Source organism: Lepidochelys kempii, chromosome 14 (assembly GCF_965140285.1).
Source record: "Lepidochelys kempii isolate rLepKem1 chromosome 14, rLepKem1.hap1, whole genome shotgun sequence".
In the NCBI taxonomy this organism is placed as follows: Eukaryota; Metazoa; Chordata; order Testudines; family Cheloniidae; genus Lepidochelys; species Lepidochelys kempii.
Genome location: NC_136393.1, coordinates 33,677,313 through 33,705,097, shown reverse-complemented (window position 1 = coordinate 33,705,097; position 27,785 = coordinate 33,677,313). Strand labels below are relative to the sequence as shown.

Below are 27,785 nucleotides of genomic sequence, written 5' to 3'. Positions count from 1 at the left end.
CTCCTGCATTCAGTACTAAGGTGATTTGTACCCAACACCAGTTAAAGTTGATCACTTTGACACCTCTGCATCTGTTGAATATGTAAGCAGAGCAGGAACAAATTGTATTTACATAAACACACGGGGAGTCTCTCCCACTCCCAGCTAGCTGTCAGGGAAGCATTCATTCAGACCCTGCTTACATAAACATAATATTAACCCTTTAGACATGAGTGGGTAGCCAGTATTCAGGGTCTTATGGGTTCTTTCCATTAGAAAGAGAAATTGCTGATGGAGTCAGGTATTTATTTGATGAAATCCTTTTTATTTACATAGAATGTACACAAAGTCCCGCATCATTGAACACAGTAGGAATCAAACAGCAGGAGGCAATTTCTTTGCTCACAATTCCAAGCCGCTTTCAACCAAAACTTTGCCCAACAAGTTCTCTCTTAGCTTTCACATGCTTCAAGTGCTTTTCTGGCTGTCTCTGGCCCTTCTTTGCAGCCTTTTCTGTCTGCTTCTTTAGTGTTTTTTCTCTGCTTCTGCTCTCACACACAAGCACACAGCTCTACCAAAGCAATACCCATCCCTCTGTATTTGCACTATGCCCACATAGCTCAGCTCTTGACCAGACTTGCACATGGCATGTAATTTGAGTGGTGGCTCTGAAAGTTTCAGCTACTTTACTCCATAAAGGAGCTTCATTGCTTCTATCATTTATTCTGAATGAAGGGTGGCTATTACACCCACCAGATTCAATGAGGTTTCACCCTACATCTGGTATAACAATAATTTAACAGAGTAGCAGCCGTGTTAGTCTGTATTCGCAAAAAGAAAAGGAGTACTTGTGGCACCTTAGAGACTAACCAATTTATTTGAGCATAAGCTTTCGTGAACTACAGCTCACTTCCACTGAATGCATCCGATGAAGTGAGCTGTAGCTCACGAAAGCTTATGCTCAAATAAATGAGTTAGTCTCTAAGGTGCCACAAGTACTCCTTTTCTTTTTGCGAATAATTTACAGTTGTGGAAATGCATTATTTCTTGTAAACTCCATATATAATTTCATGCCCCATGGAATATAAAATACATGAAATAGATCTTGTTGTTTGTGTGTATTGTTAAAGAAATGTATATGAATTTCCCATGCTTTCTCTGAGTTTATCTTCCTTGTATCCTGGTACATTTCTTAGCTCGTTTTAAAGTGGTTGGACCTGACCAGCCTGTCATTGCCACTGTGGGAGAAGAGATTGTGTTACCCTGTCACCTGTCCCCCAAGATGAGCGCTGAGAACATGGAGGTGACGTGGTTCCGGTCCCAACTCTCTCCATTTGTTCATCGCTATAGTGATGGAAAGGACCAGTATGGGCAGCAGATGTCAGAATATCAGCGGAGGACAGAGCTCTTTAAAGATGGTCTCACCGATGGAAATGTTGCCTTGAGAATTTTCAATATCAGACCTTCTGATGAAGGACAGTATAGCTGTTTTGTTCAAGAGGGTATGGATTATGAAGAAGCCCAATTGGAACAAAAGGTGTCAGGTCAGTAGCGTGTGGGGAAGCAATAGATGTGATATATCTTAATTTTTAGTAAGGCTGTTGGCACAATCCCACATGACAATCTCATAAGCAAACCAGGGAAATGTGGTTTGGCTGAAATTGCTAGAAGGTGGGTGCACAACCTGATTAAAAAATTGAACCCAAAGAGTAGTTATCAGTTGTTTGCTGTTAAATTAGGAGGATGTATCAAATGGGATCCCACATGGGTCATTCCTCGGTCCGGTACTATTCAATATTTTCATTAATTACTTAGATGATGCAGTAGAGAGTACACTTATAAAATGTGCAGATGTCACCAAGCTGGGAAAGATGCAGTCCCTTTGGAGGGCAGGATTAGAATTCAAAATGATCTTGATAAACTGGAGTATTGGTCTGAAATCAACAACATGAAATTGAGTATAAACATGCAAAGAGAAATACACGTAGGAAGGAAAAAATAAATGCACAAATACAATATGGGAATAACTGTCTGTGCAGCAATGCTGCAGAAAAGGATGTGGAGATTTTAGTGGACCACAAAGTGAATATGGAGCCAACAGTATGATGCTGCAGTGAAAAAAAAGGAGATTTAGGCTACATAGCAGGAAAATCTTTCTAACTATGAAGATAGTTAAGCACTGGAACAGGTAACCTAGGCAGGTCATGGAATTCTTGCAATTGTAGGTTTTTTAAGAAGGAGGTTTCACAGACACGAGTTTGGGATGGCCTAGGAGTATTTAATCTTGTCTCAGTGTGGGTGAGTGGACAAGATCAAGGGTTCTCAACATTTTTCTTTCTGAGCCCCCTCCCCCACAACTTGCTGTAAAAACTCTACAGTCCAATTGTGCCACAATCACTGTTTTTCTGCATTTAAAAGCCAGGGCCAGGATTAGGGGATAGCAAGCAGGTCAATTGCCCAGGGCCCCACACCACAGGGGGCCCTGCGAAGCTACCTTGCTCAGGCTTCGGCTTCAACCTCGTGTGACGGGTCTCAGGTTTCAGCCATGCACAGCAGGGTGGGGGCTTTGGCTTTCTGCCCTGGGCCCCAGCAAGTCTAATGCTGACCCTGTTTGGTGGACCCCTTGAAACCTGCTCATAGCCCCCTGTGGGGCCACAGACCCCTGGCTGAGAACCGCTGGACTAGATGACCTTTTGAGTTCCCTTCCAATCCTATAGTTCTATGTGCCTGTATTTCCTTTGGAGAGCGTTCTCAGTGATTCTTATTTGCATTTTACTATTCAAAATTTCCTGTTACCTTCAATTTATTTCCTATCAGTAACTCCAGTGTGTCACTTTTGTAAATCGGATTTAAGTTCCTATGTCATTTGGGTGGTTTTGAAAAATTTCCCCAAGTCCGTTGCGAGGAATGATTCTTCATCCAAACATGAAGTACATTGGATAAGGGGTACACTAGCTACTCCACGTCTGAAAATGAGTGGCTAGTGTTCTGCTGGCTCCTTGTCACTCTGGTGCTATCTCGTTTCATTCTGGTGAAGGCTGCTAAAACTTTAAGGAGGGAGAACAATTCCTCCTGTGAAAGCCCATTCCTCCTCCACTGCTTTTCACCAGTGAAGAGGGGCTTAGGAGCAGCCACACATACTGAGCTCTGGGTTAAACTTGACCAGACATGGACAGACTTTTCTCCTCTGTCTTTGACATGTACCCATAGGGCTAGCTAAAGCAGACTGTATATGATCAAAGAAGAGATATTTCACCTGAAGGTACATTTGAAATATAACTTTTATTTTTCTCAATCTTTTTCTTTATCCGTTAGTGTTAAGATCATTTACCAGCTAACGGATTCATGAAATCATGAAATACAATGTTTTGCCATGTGTAGATCCTGGAATGGAAAACTAGTGAAGGAAAAAGTTTTCCCTTCCCGCTCCATGAAATAATTATAATTTCTTGCTCATATTGTTTCCTGAGTCCATGAGTATAGGGAATAAAAGGAAAGTTTAAATGTTTATCCTCCAGGCTGAACATGTGCATAAATTAATACTGATTTATTAATTTTCTCTAGCTTCAGGCACTGCTCCTCACATCTCTGTTGAGGATTATCAGGATGGAGGGATCCGGGTGGTGTGTCGATTGGTTGGCTGGTACCCACAGCCTGAGGTGCTGTGGAGAGATGCCAGTGGACAGCATTTACCATCGCTCTCTGAAACAAATTCCAAAGAAGCCAATGAGCTGTTTGACATTGAAAATTCCATCGTTATTACAGAGAATTCACACCAGAACTTGTCTTGCGTAGTCAAGAGCACCCACACCAACCGAAAAAAGGAATCAACATTATTTTATATATCAGGTCAGTTACCACCAAAGCAACACACTGTGATCAGCAACAGAAAAAATACAACAGCAGATTGGTTAACTACATTAAAATGTATCAATAGCAATGAAGGCTAGAGTATGATATTTAGACAAAAAACCCTACAAAAGAAACAAACCAATGGTGGAATTTTCAAAAAGTATCCTGAAAGTCAACAAGACTCATGCTCCTAAATAATTCAGATACTTTTGAAGATCCCACCTATACTGTATAGCAGAGGTGGCCAAATTTACTGACTCTCCAAGCCACATATGACAATCTTCAGAAGTTTGAGAGCTGGGGCATGACTGCAGGAGTTTGGGGCTTCAAATCTGTGGGGAGGGGGGTCTCAGGGCTTCAGCCCCATGGGAAGCACCTGCTGGGGCTTGGGGCTTCAGGAGTGGGGCTGAAACCCGAGACCTTCCTCCCTGCAGTGGTGACACGGCGGGACACATGGGGTCACATGCTCCCCCAGACTTTTGCCAGGATTTGCTGGCCCTGCTTGGTCACATGGTGTCGCCCTGTGTGACAGCTGCCGGAGCCGGCAAGCTGGGAGCTGTGACTATGAGGAGAGGCAGCTGGGAACTGCAGGGGGAGCTTCTGCTTTTGCTTCTGCCTGAGAGCTCTTTTGGGACCATGGAGAGGAGGGGCTCAGAGCATAGCCCCAGCTGGGGCTGAGCTCTCACCCATGGCCGGGACTGCAGCAGAGCAATTGGCCCTGGCCAGAGCGCCAAGCCCAGAGCCCATCCCCCGTTCCACCATTCCTCCCAAGGCCCTACCCGTGGCCCCACCCCATTCCACCCCTTCCCCTGTGAGCCTGCCCCTGTTCCAACCACGAACCTGCCCCCATTCCACCCCCACTCCACCTCTTCTCTCGAGGCCCACACCCCGCTTGTTCCTTTCCACCCTGTCTGCTGCCACCCCGAGTCCAGAAAGGCTCTGTGTCCCCACTGTGGCCCTGGAGTAAGAGCTCCTCCACCCCCAAGGCTGTAGCAGTGGGGATTTTTCCGGGGGCCCCAAATTGGCCAGGACCCCTGGGCATAGGCCCTGTGGGTCTGTGCGGTAATCCGCCACTGCACTCCCGCTTCTGGCCTCTCCCCAAGCCTCCATTACGCACCGCCCATGATTGCAGCCCCAGTGTGCTGAGCACTGTACAAATAAACTATGATAGTTCTAAACTAAATGAACAAGACAAGCAAAAGACTGGACAGGAAATAGAGCAACAGAGGGGAAATGACATAGTAAAGCTCATACAGCAGGGCACCAGAAGTGTGGGGAACATAATTCAGTCTCCTGAGTCTGAAGCCAGTGCTTTAGGCATTGGACAAGGTTGTCTCTTTGTGCAACAACAGCAGTGAATTAAACCAGGCTGATTCATACGCTGATCTGTGAATTGATGCCTGTGTTGGTTGGAGTCCTTGTAATATAGGTTTCTGGTGCTCTGTGCACTGCAGACAGGGCTGTATTTCCACCTTTGTTTTAGACTACTCCTGCTGGAGGTAGCTTTATATGATGTGGAATCCTTTGATTTTTGCCCTTACTTACAGAGTGATGTGAGTCCCTCTAGGGTTTTCTTTTACAGCTGCCTTTTTCCCAAAGGCGAATCCATGGATGGTGGCTCTGTCGGTGATCCTGATGATTTTCGCATGTTTCATTGGTATCACTATTTATTTATTTAAAATAAAAGGTAAACATTATAAAGGAAAATATAATGCAAGATTTTCTTCTAATAAAAGCAGTAAGGCTACATCTGAAAAACTAAAAAGTAACATGAAAAATGTAGAAGCAACAAAAAATAATGGTTTTGTATGGAAATGTCCTTGCAAAGGAACTTCACTGAGTTACACCAGCTGAGCCTTCACATTTATATATAACGGGACACATAAAATTAGAGAAAAGTGAAAAGAGAAGACATCCCAGGCTGTGAGATGAGTTAGGGCAGTGGCTCTCAACCTTTCCAGACCACTGCACCCCTTTCAGGAGTCTGATTTGTCTTGCATACCACAAGTTTCTCCTGACTTAAAAATCACTTGCTTAGGGTATGTCTACACTACAAAATTAGGTCGAATTTATAGAAGTCGTTTTTTTAGAAATCGTTTTTATATATTCGAGTGTGTGTGTCCCCACAGAAAATGCTCTAAGTGCATTAACTCGGTGGAGTGCTTCCACAGTACCAAGGCAAACGTCGACTTCCGGAGTGTTGCACTGTGGGTAGTTATCCCACAGTTCCCGCAGTCTCTGCTGCCCATTGGAATTCTGGGTTGAGATCCCAATGCCTGATGGGGCTAAAACATTGTCGCGGGTGGTTCTGGGTACATATCATCAGGCCTCCGTTCCCTCCCTCCCTCCATGAAAGCAAGGGCAGACAATCATTTTGCGCCTTTTTTCTTGAGTTACCTGTGCAGACGCCATACCACGGCAAGCATGGAGCCCGCTCAGGTAACCGTCACCGTATGTCTACTGGGTGCTGGCAGACGTGGTACTGCATTGCTACTCAGCAGCAGCAACCCCTTGCCTTGTGGCAGCAGACTGTACAATAGGACTGGTAGCCGTCATCGTCATGTCCGAGGTGCTCCTGGCCATGTCGGCCAGGAGCACCTGGGCAGACATGGGTGCAGGGACTACATTAGAAGTGACTTGACCAGGTCATTCTCTTTAGTCCTGCAGTCAGTCCTATTGAACCATCTTATGGTGAGCAGGAGGCGATATGGATAGCTAGCAGTCCTATTGTACCATCTCCTGCCGAGCAGCCATGAGATGTGGATGGCTTGCAGTCCTTCTGCACCGTCTGCTGCCAGCCAAAGATGTAAAAGATAGATGGAGTGGATCAAAACAAGAAAAAGACTAGATTTGTTTTGTACTCATTCACTTCCCCCCCTCCCGCCCCGTCTAGGGGACTCATTCCTCTAGGTCACACTGCAGTCACTCACAGAGAAGGTGCAGCAAGGTAAATCTAGCTATGTATCAATCAGAGGCCAGACCAACCTGCTTGTTCCAATAAGAACAATTACTTAGGTGCACCATTTCTTATTGGAACCCTCCGTGAAGTCCTGCCTGAAATACTCCTTGATGTAAAGCCACCCCCTTTGTTGATTTTAATTCCCTGTAAGCCAACCCTGTAAGCCATGTCATCAGTCGCCCCTCCCTCCGTCAGAGCAACGACAGACAATCGTTCCGTGACTTTTTTCTGTGTGGATGCCATACCAAGGCAAGCATGGAGGCCGCTCAGCTCACTTTGGCAATTAGGAGCACATTAAACACCACACACATTATCCAGCAGTATATGCAGCACCAGAACCTGGCAGAGCGATACTGGGCGAGGAGGCGATGTCAGTGTGGTCACGTGAGTGATCAGGACATGGACACAGATTTCTCTGAAAGCATGGGCCCTGCCAGTGCATGCATCATGGTGCTAATGGGGCAGGTTCATGCGGTGGAACACCGATTCTGGGCTTGGGAAACAAGCACAGACTGGTGGGACCGCATCGTGTTGCAGGTCTGGGACGATTCCCAGTGGCTGCGAAACTTTCGCATGCGTAAGGGCACTTTCATGGAACTTTGTGACTTGCTTTCCCCTGCCCTGAAACGCATGAATACCAAGATGAGAGCAGCCCTCACAGTTGAGAAGCAAGTGGCGATAGCCCTGTGGAAGCTTGCAACGCCAGACAGCTACCAGTCAGTTGGGAATCAATTTGGATTGGGCAAATCTACTGTGGGGGCTGCTGTGATGCAAGTAGCCCACGCAATCAAAGATCTGCTGATATCAAGGGCAGTGACCCTGGGAAATGTGCAGGTCATAGTGGATGGCTTTGCTGCAATGGGATTCCCTAACTGTGGTGGGCCATAGATGGAACCCATATCCCTATCTTGGCACCGGAGCACCAAGCCAGCGACTACATAAACTGCAAGGGGTACTTTTAAATAGTGCTGCAAGCTCTGGTGGATCACAAGGGACGTTTCACCAACATCAGTGTGGGATGGCCGGGAAAGGTACATGACGCTCGCATCTTCAGGAACTCTGGTCTGTTTCAAAAGCTGCAGGAAGGGACTTTATTCCCAGACCAGAAGATAACTGTTGGGGATGTTGAAATGCCTATATGTATCCTTGGGGACCCAGCCTACCCCTTAATGCCATGGCTCATGAAGCCATACACAGGCAGCCTGGACAGTAGTCAAGAGCTGTTCAACTACAGGCTGAGCAAGTGCAGAATGGTGGTAGAATGTGCATTTGGACGTTTAAAGGCGCGCTGGCGCAGTTTACTGACTCGCTTAGACCTCAGCGAAACCAATATTCCCACTGTTATTACTGCTTGCTGTGCACTCCATAATATCTGTGAGAGTAAGAGGGAGACATTTATGGAGGGGTGGGAGGTTGAGGCAAATCGTCTGGCTGCTGGTTACGTGCAGCCAGACACCAGGGTGGTTAGAAGAGCACAGGAGGGCGCGGTGCGCATCAGAGAAGCTTTGAAAACCAGTTTCATGACTGGCCAGGCTACGGTGTGAAAGTTCCGTTTGTTTCTCCTCAATGAAACCCCCCGCCCCTTGGTTCACTCTACTTCCCTGTAAGCTAACCACCCTCCCCTCCTCCCTTCGATCACTGCTTGCAGAGTCAATAAAGTCATTGTTGCTTCACATTCATGCATTCTTTATTTATTCATCACACAAATAGGGGGATGACTACCAAGGTAGCCCAGGAGGGGTGGTGGAGGAGGGAATGAAAATGCCACCCAGCACTTTAAAAGTTTACAACTTTAAAATTTATTGAATGCCAGCCTTCTGTCTTTTGGGCAATCCTCTGTGGTGGAGTGGCTGGTTGGCCGGAGACCCCCCCACCGCGTTCTTGGGCGTCTGGGTGTGGAGGCTATGGAACTTGGGGAGGAGGGTGGTTAGTTACACAGGGGCTGTAGTGGCAGTCTGTGCTCCAGCTGCCTTTGCTGCAGCTCAACCATACTCTGGAGCATATTAGTTTGATCCTCCAGCAGCCTCAGCATTGAATCCTGCCTCCTCTCATCACGCTGCCACCACCTTTCAGCTTCAGCCCTCTCTTCAGCCCGCCACTTACTCTCTTCAGCCCGCCACCTCTCCTCCCGGTCATTTTGTGCTTTCCTGCACTCTGACATTATTTGCCTCCATGCATTCCTCTGTGCTCTGTCAGTGTGGGAGGACAACGTGAGCTCAGAGAACATTTCATCATAAGTGCGTTTTTTTTTCTTTCTAATCTTCACTAGCCTCTGGGAAGGAGAAGATCCTGTGATCATTGAAACACATGCAGCTGGCGGAGAAAAAAAAGGGACAGCAGTATTTAAAAAGACACATTTTATAAAACAGTGGCTACAGTCTTTCAGGGTAAACCTTGCTGTTAACATTACATACATAGCACATGTGCTTTCGTTACAAGGTCGCATTTTGCCTCCCCCCACCGCGTGGCTACCCCCTCAACCCTCCCTCCTCCCCGTGGCTCACAGTGGGGAACATTTCTGTTCAGCCACAGGCAAACAACCCAGCAGGAACGGGCACCTCTGAGTGTCCCCTGAAGAAAAGCATCCTATTTCAACCAGGTGACCATGAATGATATCACTCTCCTGAGGATAACACAGAGAGATAAAGAACGGATGTTGTTTGAACGCCAGCAAACATACACTGCAATGCTTTGTTGTACAATGATTCCCAAGTACATGCTACTGGCCTGGAGTGGTAAAGTGTCCTACCATGGAGGACGCAATAAGGCTGCCCTCCCCAGAAACCTTTTGCAAAGGTTTTGGGAGTACATCCAGGAGAGCCGTGAATGCCTGGGCAAATTAATCTTTTCACATGCTTGCTTTTAAACCATGTATAGTATTTTAAAAGGTACACTCACTGGAGGTCCCTTCTCCTCCTGCCGGGTCCAGGAGGCAGCCTTGGGTGGGTCCGGGGGGTACTGGCTCCAGGTCCAGGGTGAGAAACCGTTCCTGGCTGTCGGGAAAACTGGTTTGTCCGCTTGCTTGCTGTGAGCTATCTACAACCTCCTCCTCATCATCATCTTCTTCGTCCCCAAAACCTGCTTCCGTATTGCCTCCATCTCCATTGAAGGAGTCAAACAACACGGCTGGGGTAGTGGTGGCTGAACCCCCTAAAATGGCATGCAGCTCATCATAGAAGCGGCATGTTTGGGGCTCTGATCCGGAGCGGCCATTCGCCTCTCTGGTTTTCTGGTAGGCTTGCCTCAGCGCCTTAAGTTTCTCGCGGCACTGCTTTGGGTCCCTGTTATGGCCTCTGTCCTTCATGCCCTGGGAGATTTTGACAAAGGTTTTGGCATTTCGAAAACTGGAACGGAGTTCTGATAGCACGGATTCCTCTCCCCATACAGCGATCAGATCCCGTACCTCCCGTTCAGTCCATGCTGGAGCTCTTTTGCGATTCTGGGACTCCATCATGGTCACCTCTGCTGATGAGCTCTGCATGGTCACCTGCAGCTTGCCACGCTGGCCAAACAGGAAATGAGATTCAAAAGTTTGCGATTCTTTTCCTGTCTACCTGGCCAGTGCATCTGAGTTGAGAGTGCTGTCCAGAGCAGTCACAATGGAGCACTCTGGGATAGCTCCTGGAGGCCAATACCGTCGAATTGTGTCCACAGTACCCCAAATTCGAGCCGGCAAGGTCGATTTAAGCGCTAATCCACTTGTCAGGGATGGAGTAAGGAAATCGATTTTAAGAGCCCTTTAAGTCAAAATAAAGGGCTTCATCGTGTGGACGGGTGCAGGTTTACATCGATTTAATGCTGCTAAATTCGACCTAAAGTCCTAGTGTAGACCAGGGCTTGGAGTCATTATGGATAGTTTTCTGAAAACATCCACTTAATGTGAAGCATCAGTCAAAAAAGCAAACAGAATGTTGTGAATCATTAAGAAAGGGATAGATACCTCTGTGTAAATCCATGGTACACCCACATCTTGAATACTGCATGCAGATGTAGTCACCCCATCTCAAAAAATATATGTTGGGATTGGAAAAGGTTCAGAAAAGGGCAACAAAATTTATTAGGGATATGGAACAGCTTCCGTATGAGGAGACATTAATAAAACTGGGACTTTTCAGCTTGGAAAAGAAACAACTGAGGGGAGGTATGATTGAGGTCTATAAAATCATCACTGGTGTGGAGAAAATAAATAAGGAAGTGTTATTTACTCCTTCTCATAACACAAGAACTAGGGGGTCATAAAATGAAATTAATAGGCAGCAGGTTTAAAAGAAACAAAAGGAAGTATTTCTTCACACAACGCAGAGTCAACCTGTGGAATTCTTTGCCAGAGGATGTTGTGAAGGCCAAGCCTATAACAAGGTTCAAAAAAGAACTAGATAAGTTCATGGATGATAGGTCCATCAATGGCTATTAGCCAGGATGGGCAGGGATGGTGTCCCTAGCCTCTGTTTGCCAGAAGATGGGAATGGGCTATGGGATGATCACTTGATGATTACCTGTTTTGTTCATTCCCTCTGGGGGCACCTGGCATTGGCCACTGTCGGAAGACAGGATACTGGGCTAGATGGACCTTTGGTCTGACCCAGTATGGCCATTCATATTTTCTAGTAATAATTTTTATTTATCGCTGTTTATTTTATTTATTTATTTGTTTGGGAAATGTGATACCGACATTGGTGTCATTATCTTTCCTCCAACAAGTAAAATTTTCCACAAATTTGTCTCCTCATTATTATTATTATTTATTATTTATTATGGGAGAGATTTTAGAACCAGAAACACCACTATCATCAATAAGAGCTTTGTCATTGACTTCAGGGAGTGAAGGATCAAGCACTAAATGCACAAGTCCTAGAACAATACAGTTGATAATATTAGGGCCTGAAATTACACTCCTTGCACCCCTAAAGCTCCCAACAAAGTTGCTGGATATGTAGGATATGCCAGGAAGCAGGACTGGGCTCTAATTCTGCTGGGAATTCAGAACTTTCACAACTTGGAAATACTCACTCTTTGATATTGAACTCCAATGTAGTCACATGATTAGTAAAACAAAAATTTAATGTTTATCGAGGTGCTAAGGATTCATATAATGCAAACATTTCTTTCAATCTACATTAACTGTAAATATTCTTAAACAACTTGCTTTTCAAATGTTTTCTCCTAATAGAAACTGTTCTATGAAGTTGTTTGCTGTTAATTTTTGTTGTTGTGATTATTGGTAATAAAGGAACACCAACTTGAAACTCACATGAAATATCACAATAATGTATTGATGATAATTCAATAGGTAGGAGATGAGAACATAGAGAACATGATTTAAGATGTATCTTCACTGAGGGTGAAATTCCCCTCCTGCGGGAGGTGACATTAAGTGGGAGACAAGGGGGACTCTGTGCCCTCCTGCACAGCGGGGAAGGGCTTCATGCCAGCTTGGTATCAGTTTTTCCCCTTTGTGCAGAGTTGTTTCTGATAGATACAAGTTAGGTCTATTCTTGGTGTCATCTTGTTATTTACAGAATATGTAGAGGAAAGTCTTTTATCCTAGAACACAGTAGAAACCAACAACAGCAGACAGTTTCCTTGCTCAGAAAATCCCCAATCTTCCACTGTAGTGAGCTCTGTGCCCAAGGAGCCCTATCTGCTTCCGTTCACACCCATAACTCCTTTGCCAGGTTTCTTTTGGTTTTCTACCTCCAACAAACACACATGCACGCACGTGCGCGCACACACACACACACACACACACACACACACACACACACACGGTCTTTTAGCCCCTGAGTTCACTATCAGTGATAGCCCTGTTAATCTACCTGGGTTGGCTTTGTGCCCAGTGCACTGGGCAGTAGTTTTCATTATTTCTAGCTGGATCACAACACAAAAGGCCATAATGATTCTTTCTACTGAACCTGAAGGCAGATGCTTGGGTTTAACAAAGTCTGTGATCCTCTTTGGATCAAAATCCTATTAACACCTGCCAAAATAACGTCAACAACTGCTGAGAAAGAGGTGTGTGTGTGTGTGGCTATATGTACTATAAATCTATGCAGGAAGCCAGAAGCTGGGGCTGGACAGTGAAGTACAGGGAGAAATGAAGATAGAGACTGAGGAGTTTTAGGGATAGCTCTGTTTCCTTATTATAACAACATGATCTGGTCAGTGATATAGAAAATGACTCTGTTGAGCTTTACCATTGTCACATGACAAGTATCAGGTCGGCAGAGAAATGGGAGTGAAGCCACCAGGCCAGGATTTTGTAGATTCCAGATAGGGGATGTGCAGGAGCTGCAGCTGAGATCAAAGTGAGTACACTGGCCATTGCGAGGCTTCAGAGGTGCTCTGTGTCCTGCGTGTGGTATCTTTACTGAAATCTCTTTTTGCTAACAAAGTGCAGTGCACCTGAGCTCTATAGTGCTGGGCCCTACAGAAACACCCCATGCCAGGGAAGTAAATAAATGCATCTATTCCAGGGAGGAAAAAGTTCCTAGCAACTTTCAGGTTTAAAACCAAGCCCTTTTTGAATCATCACAGCTAAGTATTGTCAATTGTAACATCTCTCTGCCCAACACTCCCATAACTCAGACACTGCCCTCTTTAGCGATAGTGTGAATTTCATACATAGAGAATACAGCCTTTCAACTGTGTATCCAGGGGGATAGAAGCTCTGGATGATAAAACTGGATATAATAATGAATATTTATTTCTCTACATTTTTAGGGAAACTTACTGCAGAGCTTGGTAAGTCTTCTTTTGCTTCTTTCTATTTTTTGCACGCAGTTGTATACTGATCAGAGAGTTTTGTTGTCATTGTGGTGTTGACGTTTATTTAGTTTTTTTGTTAGGTTGATTGATTTTGGGGTGGCAGGGTTGTTTTTCTGATTATTTATTTCTTGGGGGAGGTTGTTTTTCTTTTTTCAATTTCGATTTTAAAAAATGTGGAATAGAGGTAAGGCTGATCAATGTCACACAGAATAAACAAAATAAGATAAGGGATTTGAAAAGAAAGGAGCTGTCAGATTTAACTTTGATCCTGACAGTACTGAGAAATAGTGCAGAAAAGAAGTGGAAAATGGATCTTTGTCATAAAATTGAAATTAAATTGGCAATGTTTTGAAGAAAAATGTTTGTTTCTGAAAAAGGCAATTTGTCAAGAAAAACACTTTTAATTCAAAAATTAGGATTAGCTTTCAGATTTGACTTGCTGTATCTGAGTAGAACTCATGGGACTCAGTGGAGTGACTCCGATCTGTAAAGTTAAGCACGTGCAGCCATCTTTTCACGATTGCTGCACATATATGTTCTATTCTGCTCCCTCTGAAATAGATGGGAGATTTTTCACTGACCTCGGTGGGACCAGGTTCAGGCTTTTCTGACCAGGTATTTTGCATCCTAATTCTAATGTGTCCGTTGAAAAATCAGATCGTAAGTTTTTTGACAGTTGCATAGTTAATGGAACCTGACATAATACAAAAGAGTGTGTTAAAGGTGTAGCCTCTGTGAGAGAAGCACTTACACAATCTAGGTGTGTTTCTGATTCTTTATTTTATCATAAACATCTGATAGACATTATAAATCTATTTTTCCCTCAGTGTACCATTCTGTACCCTATTGAATCCTAGAGAATTTGTTCTGGGGAATTCTCATCTCTGATTATGTGGTTGGTTTCAGGCTGGAGAAAGCTTGCTGCCCCTCTGGAAAAAGGTAATTGAAGATCATACTGTATCAATGTCCATCACCTTTCATAAGAAAATGTTGCACCTTCTCCTTGATTGCAGCAGTGAGTAGTTCAGGGCAGACCTCACAAGCATCCTGTATGTTGGTGCGCATCAGGATGTGAGGCAGGTTTTATGCCTATGTCCTGCCACAGCACAATGCATCCAGATCATACACAGCTCCTCCCACTCCTCTGTCTGCATGTGCCCTGCCCCCTGAAGGGCTTTCTGAGAGCACCTCCCAGTCATTGTACAATGGAACATGACCCTGCCCAGCTGCTACCCCAGGGCCAAGGCCTGCCCTGTCTTCCCATCAATTGCCTTCCTGCTCCTGCTCATGTCTCCTCCTCACTCTTCTTCAGCCCTCACTGCCTGGGAGAGGGACAGAGCTATGCTCTGCAGACAAGGAGCAACTGAATTCTGTGTCTGGTGTTTAGATACCATGATGATGGAGATGGGAAAAGTGTTGACTAGAATTACAGCTAGAGGGGCTGGGGTAAGTGAGGAAATAAAATGTAGGGGAGGAAGATCCTGCTTCCTGCACATGAGCCAGAGCGAGCAGTGGAGGAGAGATGGGTGGGGGAGTGAAGGTGGTGGTGGGAAGGAGAGGAAGGGAAGGGAAGGGAAGGGAAGGGTGGGATGATGAGCAGTTTTGAAGATGATAGCAATTAACAGGAGGGTGAGTGCAGTTCCCCAGAGCAGCCGCCCTTGGGAGAAACGGGACCTGCTGCTGAGCAGTGAAATCTGAGGCATGTCAAGTCCTTGCCCCATGTGGCCTGTTGCTGTCTGAGGAAGGAGCATGTCAGAGATCCAGCATTTGGAGAGGGGAGGAGAGTGAGGAGGCCCATATCACATTGAAAGGAGGAAGCAGCTGGGAAACAAAAGGACTCATGCTGGAAATAAAGCACTTTTGGGGGGGGGGGGGAAGCTGTGTCAATATTCTTGACTTCATATAATCTGCTGTGTCCCCCCAGGGATACTAGTCCCCTCCATGGGGAGAGGTGGGGCCAGGAGGGGATAGACCCTGATTCTGAGGCCTGGCCCAGCTGATCCCTTCACTCTGTTACTGACACATCTCTGTCAGGGGAGTGACTCTCCCCTGCACTGTGCTGAGATCTCAGAGCTGCTCCCCATTCCAACCTGGTAAATTCTGGAGGAAGGCGATTCCCTAAGTCACACTCCATCTGGGGCAGATTCTGTCACTGACATGATCAAACTCTCCCGCAGGGCTGAGCTCTGCCCTTAATGCTCTGATTTTTTCTTTCCCAGAGAATGTGACTTGGATCCAGACACAGTTCATCCCCATCTTCTCCTGTCTGTGGATTGCAAAAGTGTTAAACGGCTATTCACACGGCTGGATTGCCTCGACAATCCTAAGAGATTTGAATATGAACGTTGTGTGCTGGGCTACGAGGGGTTCAACTCAGGGAGACATTACTGGGAGGTGGAGGTGGGACATGGGGGATACTGGGCTGTGGGGATCGCTAGAGAGTCTGTGAGGAGGAAAGGAGAGATCATATTTAGCACTGAGGAGGGGATCTGGGCTGTGGGCCATTGGGGGAATCAGTACCTCGCTGTCACTTCTCCTCGCTCCCCATTGGCCCTGAAGCAGGTGCCCAAGAGGATCCGGGTTTCTCTGGACAATGAAGTGGGGAAGGTGGCATTTTTTGATGCTGATAAAGGGGTACTGATATTCACTTTCCCACCGGCTTCCTTTGCTGGGGAGAAAATCCACCCTTGGCTCTGGGTCTGGGATTTGCAATCACAGCTCAGACTGTGTCCCTGAGACACAGGAAGAAATACCCCTCTGGGACACTTGTCATCAGCCAGTCTAGCCTCACACATCCTCATCCTAAGATGCTGGAGGTCTCCAATGTTTCTGCAGAGCCTGTAATGCACAGTTTCTATAAACCTGGGAGAGGGGTGGTGTCCCTGGATTTAAGAGCCATTGAGAGCAGAGATGGAGGAAGACAAGCCAATTTCCTTGGTCCTAAGATTGTGCAGCCTGTCTGTCACTAGCCTCTGCAATCCAAGAGAACTCTAGCCACTGGTCAGGTTAGTAGCTAAGGGTGTGTCTACACTGCAGCGTGTGCTCCATCCTGCCTTGCAGGCATGTGCACACATTAGTCAAGTCCACTTGTAAAAGTCCACACTGCCGAGCTGCACATGATCCGTACTCCATACACGTGTGTTGACATGAATGCTGTAGTTTCGTGTTTGGCACTAGGATTTCTAGGGACATGGAGTGCACATTTGGCAGGCTGAAGGCAATATGGTGCCACCTACAGACCATTTGGACACCAACATAGCCAGTGCCATCCATATGGCTGTGGTCTGCTGTGCTCTGCCTAGCATCTGCAAGGAGAAAGACACTGCTGGTTGCAGTCCCATACAGACATCCAGAATGTGCACCTGTCATCCAGGGGTGCTGGAATGGGGAGTCAGGGGTCCATGGCCCCATCACTTTTAAAAATGGGGGACTATGCCCTCCAACTTTTAACAAGCCGTAAGAGCAAGCGATGCGGGGGCAGAGAGGAGTGAGCAGGGGTAGGGCCTTACGGGGCAGAGGTGGTGTGAGGGTGGGGGCTCAGGAGGAAGGGGTGATGTGGGAGCAGGGCATTGGGAAAAGGGGTAGTGGGGGAGGGCAGGGCCAGAGTTTAGGTGCCGGTGGCTCCCCACACTTTTATGGAGCTTCCATCGCTCCTGCTGTCATCACAGAGGTTGGGTCCAGGTGAACAAGGGAAACAAGGGATGGCTTACACACCTACATCCTTGCAGCACTGGGTGATGTGGAGATGTGATGAGGGACTGTAATGCTGTACATTGGCATTGTGTCTATTTCCTATGTGCTGATTTGCTCTTGGTTATTTGCTGTTGCTTTTAAAAGAATCTGATATTTTATTTAAAATCTTTGGATACAACTTCCTGACTCTTCCTTTATTTCCTGACACTCATATGCCAATGTATTGTCCAAGCCAGCCAATTCATTAACAAAACAAAATGCTGAAATAACCCAAAGACCATTGCAGGCACCATAACTTCCTGTCCACAAATAATTCTTCAGAAGTGTGCAGTGTGAAATAAAGTGCAACCCTGTGCAAAAGGACAGGTTTCAGAGTAGCAGCCGTGTTAGTCTGTATTTGCAAAAAGAAAAGGAGGACTTGTGGCACCTTAGAGACTAACCAATTTATTGGAGCATGAGCATCTGATGAAGTGAGCTGTAGCTCACGAAAGCTTATGCTCAAGTAAATTGGTTAGTCTCTAAGGTGCCACAAGTCCTCCTTTTCTTCCTGTGCAAAAGGGGACCAATAGCTAAAGTCCAAGCTCCATGGGCTCACGAATAGTGGAACTGGAAGTCAGAAGGGCACCTCCAGTTCTCCTTCCCCCTAGTCAAAATGTTGATCTTATTGAATGCTGTTTTATGGGGGTGGAATGCACATGGTACATCTGCCCATTTCACTCCATGCATTGCTCAGAGCCCATCCAACCCCAGAGTTTTCCAGTGGCTGCTGGACGTGGTAGCATGGAAGTCGGTCTGCAGGCAGTGGGGATGGTGCTGAAGGTGGTGCTGGAGCTGGTATTGAGGGCTGCAGCTATCAGGGGGTAGCCTTTAATTTTATTTAAAGTGAATTTTGCAATGTGGTATTACACCACCGTGGGTTCGGCTCTGGCAGCTACAGTTTTAAGCTTAACACAGTGAAAGTTACCTTTGCTACTTGCTTTAGATTTAGAGTTTTTAGGAACACAAAGACCAAAGGTAGTGACCACACATACATTTACCAATGCAAGGTTTATTTTATTTTATAAGTTTTATTAAAGTTATAATTACCCAAGCATACAGAAACTTTATACAGACCTCTGCACAAGTTACAAATATAGTTATACTTTCTTAAGAGTGTTAGGGATTGAATGGGTCTTTTATGGCTTGATTATTAGTAGAGGGATGGTTTCTGCTGGAGTCTTCCATAGGGAGCTCAATTTTTACATGTTGGGCATTTTTTTAAATAATGTGATTTTGTTGATACCTACATTTTGTGCATGTTTATGAAAGTGTTAACCTTTTTTTATGGGTTTGCGTTTCCTGGAAACTAAAGGGATCCCAATTTTTTTATATGTGTAAGTTTTTTTAATTTTTATGAGCATTGACACACAACCTGTATTTTGTGGTTAAGAAACATGTTGGAGACAGATGTGCCTTTACAGTATTTTTATAATTTACTATTAATTTTTTGTGTGGAGGGGGTAATTTTGTGCAATATTACCACTTGGTACCTTTTTTCATAATTTTATGGCATTGCCATAAACATTTAAACATTGCCCCCCATGCAGGGAAGAAATAATCACCCCATATTACATTCTGTGTCAAGACAAGGCCAACATGTTTGAACTTTGTCATCAATCTGGTATGTTTTTATTCCATCTTCATATTACTGAGAAGCTCCTTCTAGCAACAAACCCAGACCAAAGATACAGCATGGTGAGAATTTCAGGGTTAATTCATTAAAAAATAAGTAAGTAGGCAGGTAGGTAGGTTCTGGTTGGGGGTTTTGGGTAATCAGATCAGGGGCCTGTTACCTGATCAAGTTTCAAGTTTCAAGAAGGAAACCTTGAAGCCCTGAGGAAGCCTTGTAGGACATTACACAATGGCATAGAAAGCAATGGAGAGAGCTAGTAAGCTACCAGGGTGGGCATTGGAAATGTGCTCATCATAGGACTCTCACTCCCTGCCTGGAGTTTCTCTGTATGAAACATTGTCAAGAATCAAATGCTCGATTTGGGGGAAATTCAGGTGAACATTAACTAGATACAGAGCTAGGATAGTCTTTGTTTCCCTCAAACAGGGTTTGGCTTCTGCCCCTGCCTTAGGGCTGCCTGACTATTCTAAGCCTTTTACCCTTTTCTGCCACGTACAATCTAGGTGTGCACTTGGAGTTCTCACTCAGATGCACGGAGAAAAGAAACGCCCAGTGGCTTATTTCTCTGCCACTTTTGACACTTTGTTGCCCAAGGCTTACCCCCCTGCCAGCATCCTAGTGGACTATCCTAGTGGCAGGGCTGGACCCTGGAACGGGGGAGGGGCAGGGCTGGGAGCGTCCCGGGCAGGGGCTCCTATCGTGTGCCAGGAACTAGCTGCAAGTTCGGGCTGGGCTGGGGAGGAACAGGACCTCGTCCCCTGCATGGGCTGCTCCCAGGGCCAGATCAGAGCCACCTCCAGGAACCTCCCCCAGCAGCAGAAAGCTCCGTGGCCGCCGGCCGGGAGCCCAGCTCTGAAGGTAGCACCACTGTCAGGAGCAGTGCCGAAGTCAGGGTCGCAATACCGTGACACCCCTCCCCCAATAGCCTTGAGACCCCCCATGACTCTCTTCTGGGATGGGATCCACACAGTTACAACAGGGTGACATTTCAGATTGAAATAGCTAAAACTGTGAAATTTAAAAGACTTTTAAAAATCTCATGATCGTGAAATTTACCAAACTGGATGGGTGAATTTGGTAGGGCCCTACCCAGGAGTCTTCACAGGGAGGTAATTCACATTACAGATACACAAATGTGGATCCTCAGTTGCGCTGTTTATATCATGGCCGCTTCTTTCTGGTAGATCCATTTGAGCTCCGCGGCACACGTCTCAGACAGAACCTGGCTGCCTTTTATCCACCCGTAGCTGTTCCCATCTGCAGAGCCTGAGAAGCTGCAGAGTGAGAGAGAGTCCGTGTCACTGTGGGTCCCTGTAACAAGGAAAGGCCGGGGTGAGTCTTTCCTCCCCCTCCCTGTACTGGGAAGCTGGGCTCTGGTGTTGTCTTTCATCTCTAGCTTTCCTGCGGAGCGTCAGTCGAGAAGACGTCCCAGGCTGTGAGATGAGTTAGGGCAGTGGCTCTCAACCTTTCCAGACCACTGCACCCCTTTCAGGAGTCTGATTTCTCTTGCGTACCCCAAGTTTTACGTGGCTTAAAAATGACTTGCTTTGAAAATCCGACATGAAAATACAAATGTTGCCACAGCCACTATTGCTGAAAAATGGCTGACTCTCATTTTTACCATTCAATTATAAAATAAATCCATTGGAAATAAGTATTGTACTTACATGGCAGTGTATTGCATATAGAACAGTGTAAACAAGTCAGTGTCTGTCTGAAATTTTAGTTTGCACTGACTTCGCTAGTGCTTTTTATGTAGCCCGTTGTAAAACTAGGCCAATATCTAGATGAGTTGACCTACTCCTCGGAAGAGCTCTGTGTACCCCAGGGATATGTGTACCCCTGCTTGAGACCCACAGAGTTGGGGGTCTGGAGCAAGGACCATACGAGGCTGAATCCCATGGGGAGGGTGACCTGGTACTTGTTCATTGGAAGCGCCACCTTGATCTCCTGCATCTCAGCTTTCCTTTAAAAACGAAGTCTGATGGGTGAGAGGAAACCTGCACCGTGCGACCTGGGTAACGGGACAGCTTCAGGGAGCTGAGGACTTGTCCCAATGAACGGTAGGGCTGGATTCACAAGGGGACTTAAGAGGCTAATTCACCACTCCTGGCAGCGCAAGCCCGACCTTCCAGCCCCCTGCAGGCCTCGCTCTCTGTGTACAGGTTAGCGATAGACACCCCCAAAGCCTCTGAGCGTCCCTCTGGAGTGTTCAGCCCGTTCCACGGAGCACATGCAGAACTGTGACTCTAACCCCAGAGGCGCGGTCCACAGCAGCTTGTAAGATTCAATTCAGGCCAACCACTCTATTGAGAACACAGCACTTAGATATACAGAAAACAGGAATGAGTTTATTATCAAAGAACAGAGATGCAAGCGAGAGTGAATAAATACTGGAAAGTAATGGTTACATAGAAAACAAAATCCTCACACTTTCTAGAGCTGGGGTTCTCACAAATTTTTGGCAGCCTCAGCATGCGGCTCTGACAATACTTAACTAACTGTAGGAAAAACAAACAAATAAATTACATGTGCATATTTACATAGGGATTTTTTGCAGACTCAATAATAAATATAAGGTACAGTTGTGTCTTATCTTTACTGGACCTAAACACAGAACAAACCAGTGCTTTGCGCAGTCTTGTCTTTTTTGTTGTTCTTTTGCTTTTTTGGTCAAAGGTGGACTGCATTACAACAATTCTGAACTAAATTTAAAAATCCTTTACATAATAGAAGTCCAAATAATAATGAAAGAAGGTATCTGCCAATATGTCCAAAATTTCTTTCACAGACAAAAAAACCCAATCAACCTAGCCCAGTAATAATAATGATAACAGTAACAACAAAATCTGAGCCGTTACTGTTGTCTTTTCAGCTTGGTTTTTGCATCATTTAACAGCTTGCGCCTCTGAAACTCACCGTGATAATTTTGTTCAACTTCCCTTGCACAAGTGCAGTATGGATGTTGCACAACATACATTTCAATTTGATGAATTTCTCTCTCACACTGCAACTTGCTCAGAAATGGAATCAGATGGCTTCAGAAACACAGTAAACTGCCTTTCCCCCTGGTGCTGAAGTGTTCATTTTTCTTTCTCTGTTTTGCTTTTCTTAGCAGAAGGTCCCAGAGGAGCCACCTGCTGTCACATTCAAGGTCATTTTCTGGCACTAGATTATTTGAAATACTTTCTGATACCCAGTCACATTTATAACTCTTTCACCTCTCCCCCCCACCCCCATGAACAATCGCAACCTACCCAAACACCACGCAGTGAGATGGCCCATAGCCACTTACAGAGCTACAATAACATGAGATGTAAACACAGTGGTTAGAGGTCTATAAAATCATGAGTGGTGCGGAGAAAGTGACTAAGGAAAAGCTATTTACTTGTTCCCATAACACAAGAACTAGGGGCCACCAAATGAAATTAATGGGCACCAGGTTTAAAACAAATAAAAGGAAGTTCTTCTTCACACAGCGCACAGTCAACCTCTGGAACTCCTTGCCTGGGGAGGTTGTGAAGGCGAGGTTGTGAAGGCTAGGGTTTAAAAGAGAACTGGATAAATTCATGGAAGTTAAGTCCATTAATGGCTATTAGCCAGAATGGGTAAGGAATGGTGTGCCTAGCCTCTGTTTGTCAGAGGGTGGAGATGGATGGCGGGAGAGAGATCACTTGATCATTGCCTGTTAGGTTCACTCCCTCTGGGGCGCCTGGCATTGGCCGCTGTCGGCAGACAGGATACTGGGCTGGATGGACCTTTGCTCTGACCCAGTAAGGCCGTTCTTATGTTCTTAGCGAAAGAATACACTTTGCGACTTCAAAGAAAACCACACCGATGTAGCTCAGCTCTGCCGGCATGGTACTATTTAAAAGGAACAGGCACTCTAAGTCGGGAAGACTTAGGAAACGTGGCAGCGGTGATCAGAAAATGAGCATGTGTTCACTCACGCACAAGGCATGTCTGACCCTGTAGATTTAACTGTCCAGTGCACGGTAGCCCACACCCCTGCCCTACTGAACTGAGCAGAGAAGTCAGTGACTAACAGTTGATGGCACAGGCTGTCTCCACCATCCATCTCCAGCTCAGATGCCACATGTTCTGCAGAGCTCCCTGCACCTGCAGGTGTGTAACCAACCCTAAGCTCACAGATTCCCACCTTACACAGTGAGAGCCAATGCTGCCCATTTCAACAGCCTGCCATTACAGCAGGGAGCTGGGATTCAGGGCCCATCTATATCAGAGCAATCTGCACCAGTATAATCACAGTGTTGCAGTGACATCCGGGCAAGCACCTCCTGGAGATGCGCTGGAGCAGTGCGGCTCGCTCTGGTAACTTCCTGCAGCGAACTGCACCAAGGCAAGCTCCTTTGTGCACCAGTGCAGTGCGTCTGCTTTAGCGGTTTGCACCAATTCAACTGCACGGATGTCATGACATCGGCACAGAGGATTCCTAATGCAGACAGACCTGGATTCAATCCCCTCTGCCAGCTGCTAAACCCTCCTGGGGCCCAGTGATCAGATCCCAGGGCAGTAGAGAAATCCCATCCCCGACAGTCTCCAGCACGCCCTGCGCCAGACGACGGGGGGATACAGCAGGGTTCATGTTCACCGCAAACAGACGCCCTCTGCACAAGCACACACTGTCTGGGCAGCCCGGGGGTGTGAATGGTGCTAAGGGACCCTTCATGGCCAAGCTCAGCGATTGGGGGGTTTCCACACTGCGCTGGTGGAGGGGTCTAGACTTAATTCTACGGCTCATTTCAATAACACGGCAGCACCTGCCGCCCGGCCACAGGCGTGACCTGAAGATCCAGGAAGGCCAGGCTGGTAACCTCAGAGCAACACAGGGAAGGCAAAGGGCTCAGGGATGCGCTGCACCCTGTCCCATTGGACACCCCGGTCAGGGACTGTTTCATGGCGCATGGCAAAGGCGACTTGGGTCCAAAGTGCTCAGAGATGGGCTGGGGGGGCTAATGTCAGTCAAATCGTCCCGACACAGAGAGTGCCCAGGTGCAGGAGTCTGGGAGGGAGCAGGAGGAGGGTCGGGGAGGAACATCCCCCAGGAATCCTCTGTCCAAGGGGCAGAAGCCGGACAGGCCGGGAGGAGAGAGGGACCGTGGTAGGTCACGGGGGAATGGGATGCACGGAGATCGTAGATGGAGGGGAAGGGAGCGGGGCGGAAGCCGGGTACTCACCTGCCAGAGCAATGATGGCAGCGATCAAAGGAGACGATACAACTGTCAGTGCAACCACAACTCTAGGGGTTGGACTTTTCTGGCAGTTACAAGGAGGGTCTGAAACAGACAGACCCGTCAGGCAGGGCTGGGAGGACACGTCTCACTGACAGCACCGGGGCTGGAGCTGCCCTGGAACATGCACCGTTCTGTCGATTGCTCCTTCCGTCAGACACTCTGGGAGGGGAGCCCAGAGGGTCAGGCAGACCCCCCCACCAAGGGCATATGGAGGGTCCATGGCTCCCTAGAGCTACCCTGGGGCTGTTACCAAGATCCGGCTCTGGCTGGGTAGCAGGGCCTCAGAGCAGCAGCAGGGCCATGGTAAGAGCAGCAGCTGTGGGGAAGTACAGACCCTACCCCTGCTCTGGGCAGGGAGCCTGAGGGGAGGGATACGGACCAGGGCTGCTCTCGGCCCCCCACCCCAGGCAAGTGGAGGGTCATCCACAGCTCCCTGCAACTGTCTGCACTGCAGCTGCCAGCCAGAGGTGGGGTGGGGGGACCTCAGGGGGAAGAGGAGGGGGAGGGGCGGGGCCAGTGACAAAAAGTGGGAGGGCCACGCCCCCTTCCAGCACTCCAGGCAGTCTCAGTGTCTCTCTCCAGCCTGCCCCCAGGCAGAGATGCCCCATTACCTGGGTTCCCTCCAGGCTCCAGGTGTCCATTGCCATTAACACACAACTCCTACAGCGGCTCTTCGCTCTCAGCAACCCAGCTGCTGGCCCCATTGTCCCTCTCAGCGACACTCAGGCCACAGACGCTGCTGCAGGTGCTGGGCTGGGGTCAGCTCCTCTCGGTCTGAGTGGGTCCGATTTGGCAGCAGCAAAGCCGAGGCAGAGGTCCTGGCCCTGGCTCCCCGTCCCTGCTCCAGACTCTCCAGCCGATCTGAACCCGAGACAGACCAAGCAGGACAGGTCAGGGGTGGGGGAGGCCATTTGTGGTTTCTCGTTGCCTGCCCAGTATGCAGTATGCCAGAGGTGGTGCCATGATGATTAAAACCCCTTAACTCCTATCGGCCCCTCCGCCCCCAGGGCCGCAGAGACCTGATCTCCTATAGGCCCCGCCCACCAGTGACAGGCACCCAGCTGGGGGGTGGGGGAGAAGACCCTCCTCACACACACAATCCTCCTTGAAGTAAGTGTGAGTAGGGATATCATAAGGGGACGGGGCTGGGGCTCGAAACAGCCCTGTCCCTGGCCCAGCCCCCTCCTGGCAGGGCGGGACTTGAACCAGTGTCCTGCGCTCCTCTGCCCGACCCTTCCTTTCCCTTCCCGGGGGGGCTCTCGAACCCCCCCGTCCTTCGGCCCGGGGCCCGCCCTCCGAATCGCCCCCTTTTGGCCCAGAATCCACCTCCCTTCGGCCAAGAACTGACCCTGCCACAGCGCTGCCCTCCCCATGCGGTCCCCAGCCACCGCCCGAGCCCCCCATTTGGAGCCCCACCCCCATGCGGTTCCTAGACACCCGCCCGAGCTCCGCCCCCATTCCAGCCCCACTCTCCCTATTTGGAGCCCCGACCCCCATTCAGTCCCCAGCCCCGAGCCCTTTCCCTCCCGGCCACCGCCCCATTCGGGCCCACTGTGCCCCCTCGCCCCAGCCCGGCTGTGACTGTAACCAGCCCGCAAACCCCGCCGCGCAGAGAGCGAGCCACCGCGGAGCAGCCAGCAGCACCCACCCTCCCTCCCAAGCCCTGGGTGGCTCTTTCAGGGACCCCTGGGACCGGGAGCGTCTCACCCACAGGAATAGCGCCCAGCGGCGCAGCCGTGGGGAAGGAGGTGAGGTCCCGCGCACCAGCCAGGCCGGCTTGCAGCCGCATCCCGCCGGGTGAGTTCACAGCCACAGCACGACCTCAGCCACAGCTGAAACGCCAGTGCCCGATTTCCTCACAACAGCGGCCGATGCACATGCCCCCTGCCCTCAGCCCCGCCTCCATTTAACCCGGCTCCCCCTTCTCTATTGCATCAAACAAGGTGCACAAGTACTCCTTTTCTTTTTGCAAATACAGACTAACACGGCTGCTACTCTGAAACCTGTCATGGTGCAAGGCACTGAATTTAGCCGTATGGAGTGGAAATCTATCAACTTAATGAAAAAACTCATACAGATACAGACAGACATCATCTTCCTTTCCAAATGCAAACAGATGGACATCATACCAAAAGGACTGAAGGTAAAAACTCCATTACAATCTACATACCACACAGACTATGCTGACAGCCTGTGCCACACGCTCTCAAAGAAACTGCGGAACCACCTGATCAACATCCTCTACAGCAAACAGGGAAAGATTAAGAATGAGCTCTCAAAGCTGGATACTCTCATAAAAAACCAACCTTCCACACAAACTTCCTCATGGCTGGACTTTACAAAAACTAGACAAGCCATTTACAACACACACTTTGCTTCTCTACAAAAGAAAAAGGACACTAAACTCTCTAAACTACTACATGCCACAAGGGGCCACAACAGTGGTTCCCTTAATCCACCCAGCAATATTGTTAATCTACTTATAGTCTTAGCCCAGCAGAAGAATCTGTCCTATCTCGGGGCCTCTCCTTCTGCCCCTCCACCCCCACGAACATGATACAATTCTGTGGTGACCTAGAATCCTATTTTCAACGTCTCCCACTCAAGGAATATTTCCAAAACACCTCTGAACAACATACTAACCCACAGAGACCTTGCTACCAACACTACAAAAAGAAGGATTCTAGGTGAACTCCTCCTGAAGGTTGAAACAACAGACTGGACTTCTACAGACGTGCATGGGCTGAAATAGTGGAAAAGCAGCATCCCTTGCCCCATAACCTCAGCCGTGCAGAACACAACGCCATCCACAGCCTCAGAAACAGCTCAGACATCATAATCAAAAAGGCTGACAAAGGAGGTGCTGTTGTCATCATGAATAGGTCGGAATATGAACAAGAGGCTGCTTGGCAGCTCTCCAACACCACTTTCTACAAGCCATTACCCTCTGATCCCACTGAGGGTTACCAAAAGAAACTACAGCATTTGCTCAAGAAGCTCCCTGAAAAAGCACAAGAACAAATCAGCACAGACACACCCCTGGAACCCCGACCTGGGGTATTCTATCTGCTACCCAAGATCCTTAAACCTGGAAATCCTGGGCGCCCCATCATCTCAAGCATTGGCACCCTGACAGCGAGATTGTCTGGCTATGTAGACTCCCTCCTCAGGCCCTATGCTACCAGCACTCCCAGCTATCTTCCAGACACCACTGACTTCCTGAGGAAACTACAATCCATCGGTGATCTTCCTGAAAACACCATCCTGGCCACTATGGATGTAGAAGCTCTCAACACCAACATTCCACACAAAGATGGACTACAAGCCATCAGGAACAGTATCCCCGATAATATCACGGCAAACATGCTGGCTGAACTTTGTGACTTTGTCCTCACCCATAACTCTTTCACATTTGGGACAATGTATACCTTCAAATCAGCAGCACTGCTATGGGTACCCGCATGGCCCCACAGTATGCCAACATTTTTATGGCTGACTTAGAACAACGCTTCCTCAGCTCTCGTCCCCTAATGCCCCTACTCTACTTACGCTACATTGTTGACATCTTCATCATCTGTACCTATGGAAAAGAAGCTCCCTGGGGGCAGAC

General features: G+C 47.7%; 1 protein-coding gene across 10 annotated transcripts in view; it reads left to right on the top strand.

Moving 5' to 3' along the window:
- LOC140898275 (uncharacterized) overlaps nucleotides 1-27,785 on the top strand; it is a 2,445,793-nt gene that overhangs the window by 860,587 nt on the left and 1,557,421 nt on the right. For 8 of the 10 annotated variants that reach the window (XM_078848803.1, XM_078848794.1, XM_078848797.1 and 5 more), the window contains 3 exons: nucleotides 1,176-1,523; nucleotides 3,544-3,828; nucleotides 5,414-5,518. In XM_078848803.1, the coding sequence (XP_078704929.1) occupies nucleotides 1,176-1,523; nucleotides 3,544-3,828; nucleotides 5,414-5,518 (738 nt within the window). The remainder of the gene's footprint in view (nucleotides 1-1,175; nucleotides 1,524-3,543; nucleotides 3,829-5,413; nucleotides 5,519-27,785) is intronic. The other 2 variants (XM_078848799.1, XM_078848796.1) reach the window with 1 other exon arrangement.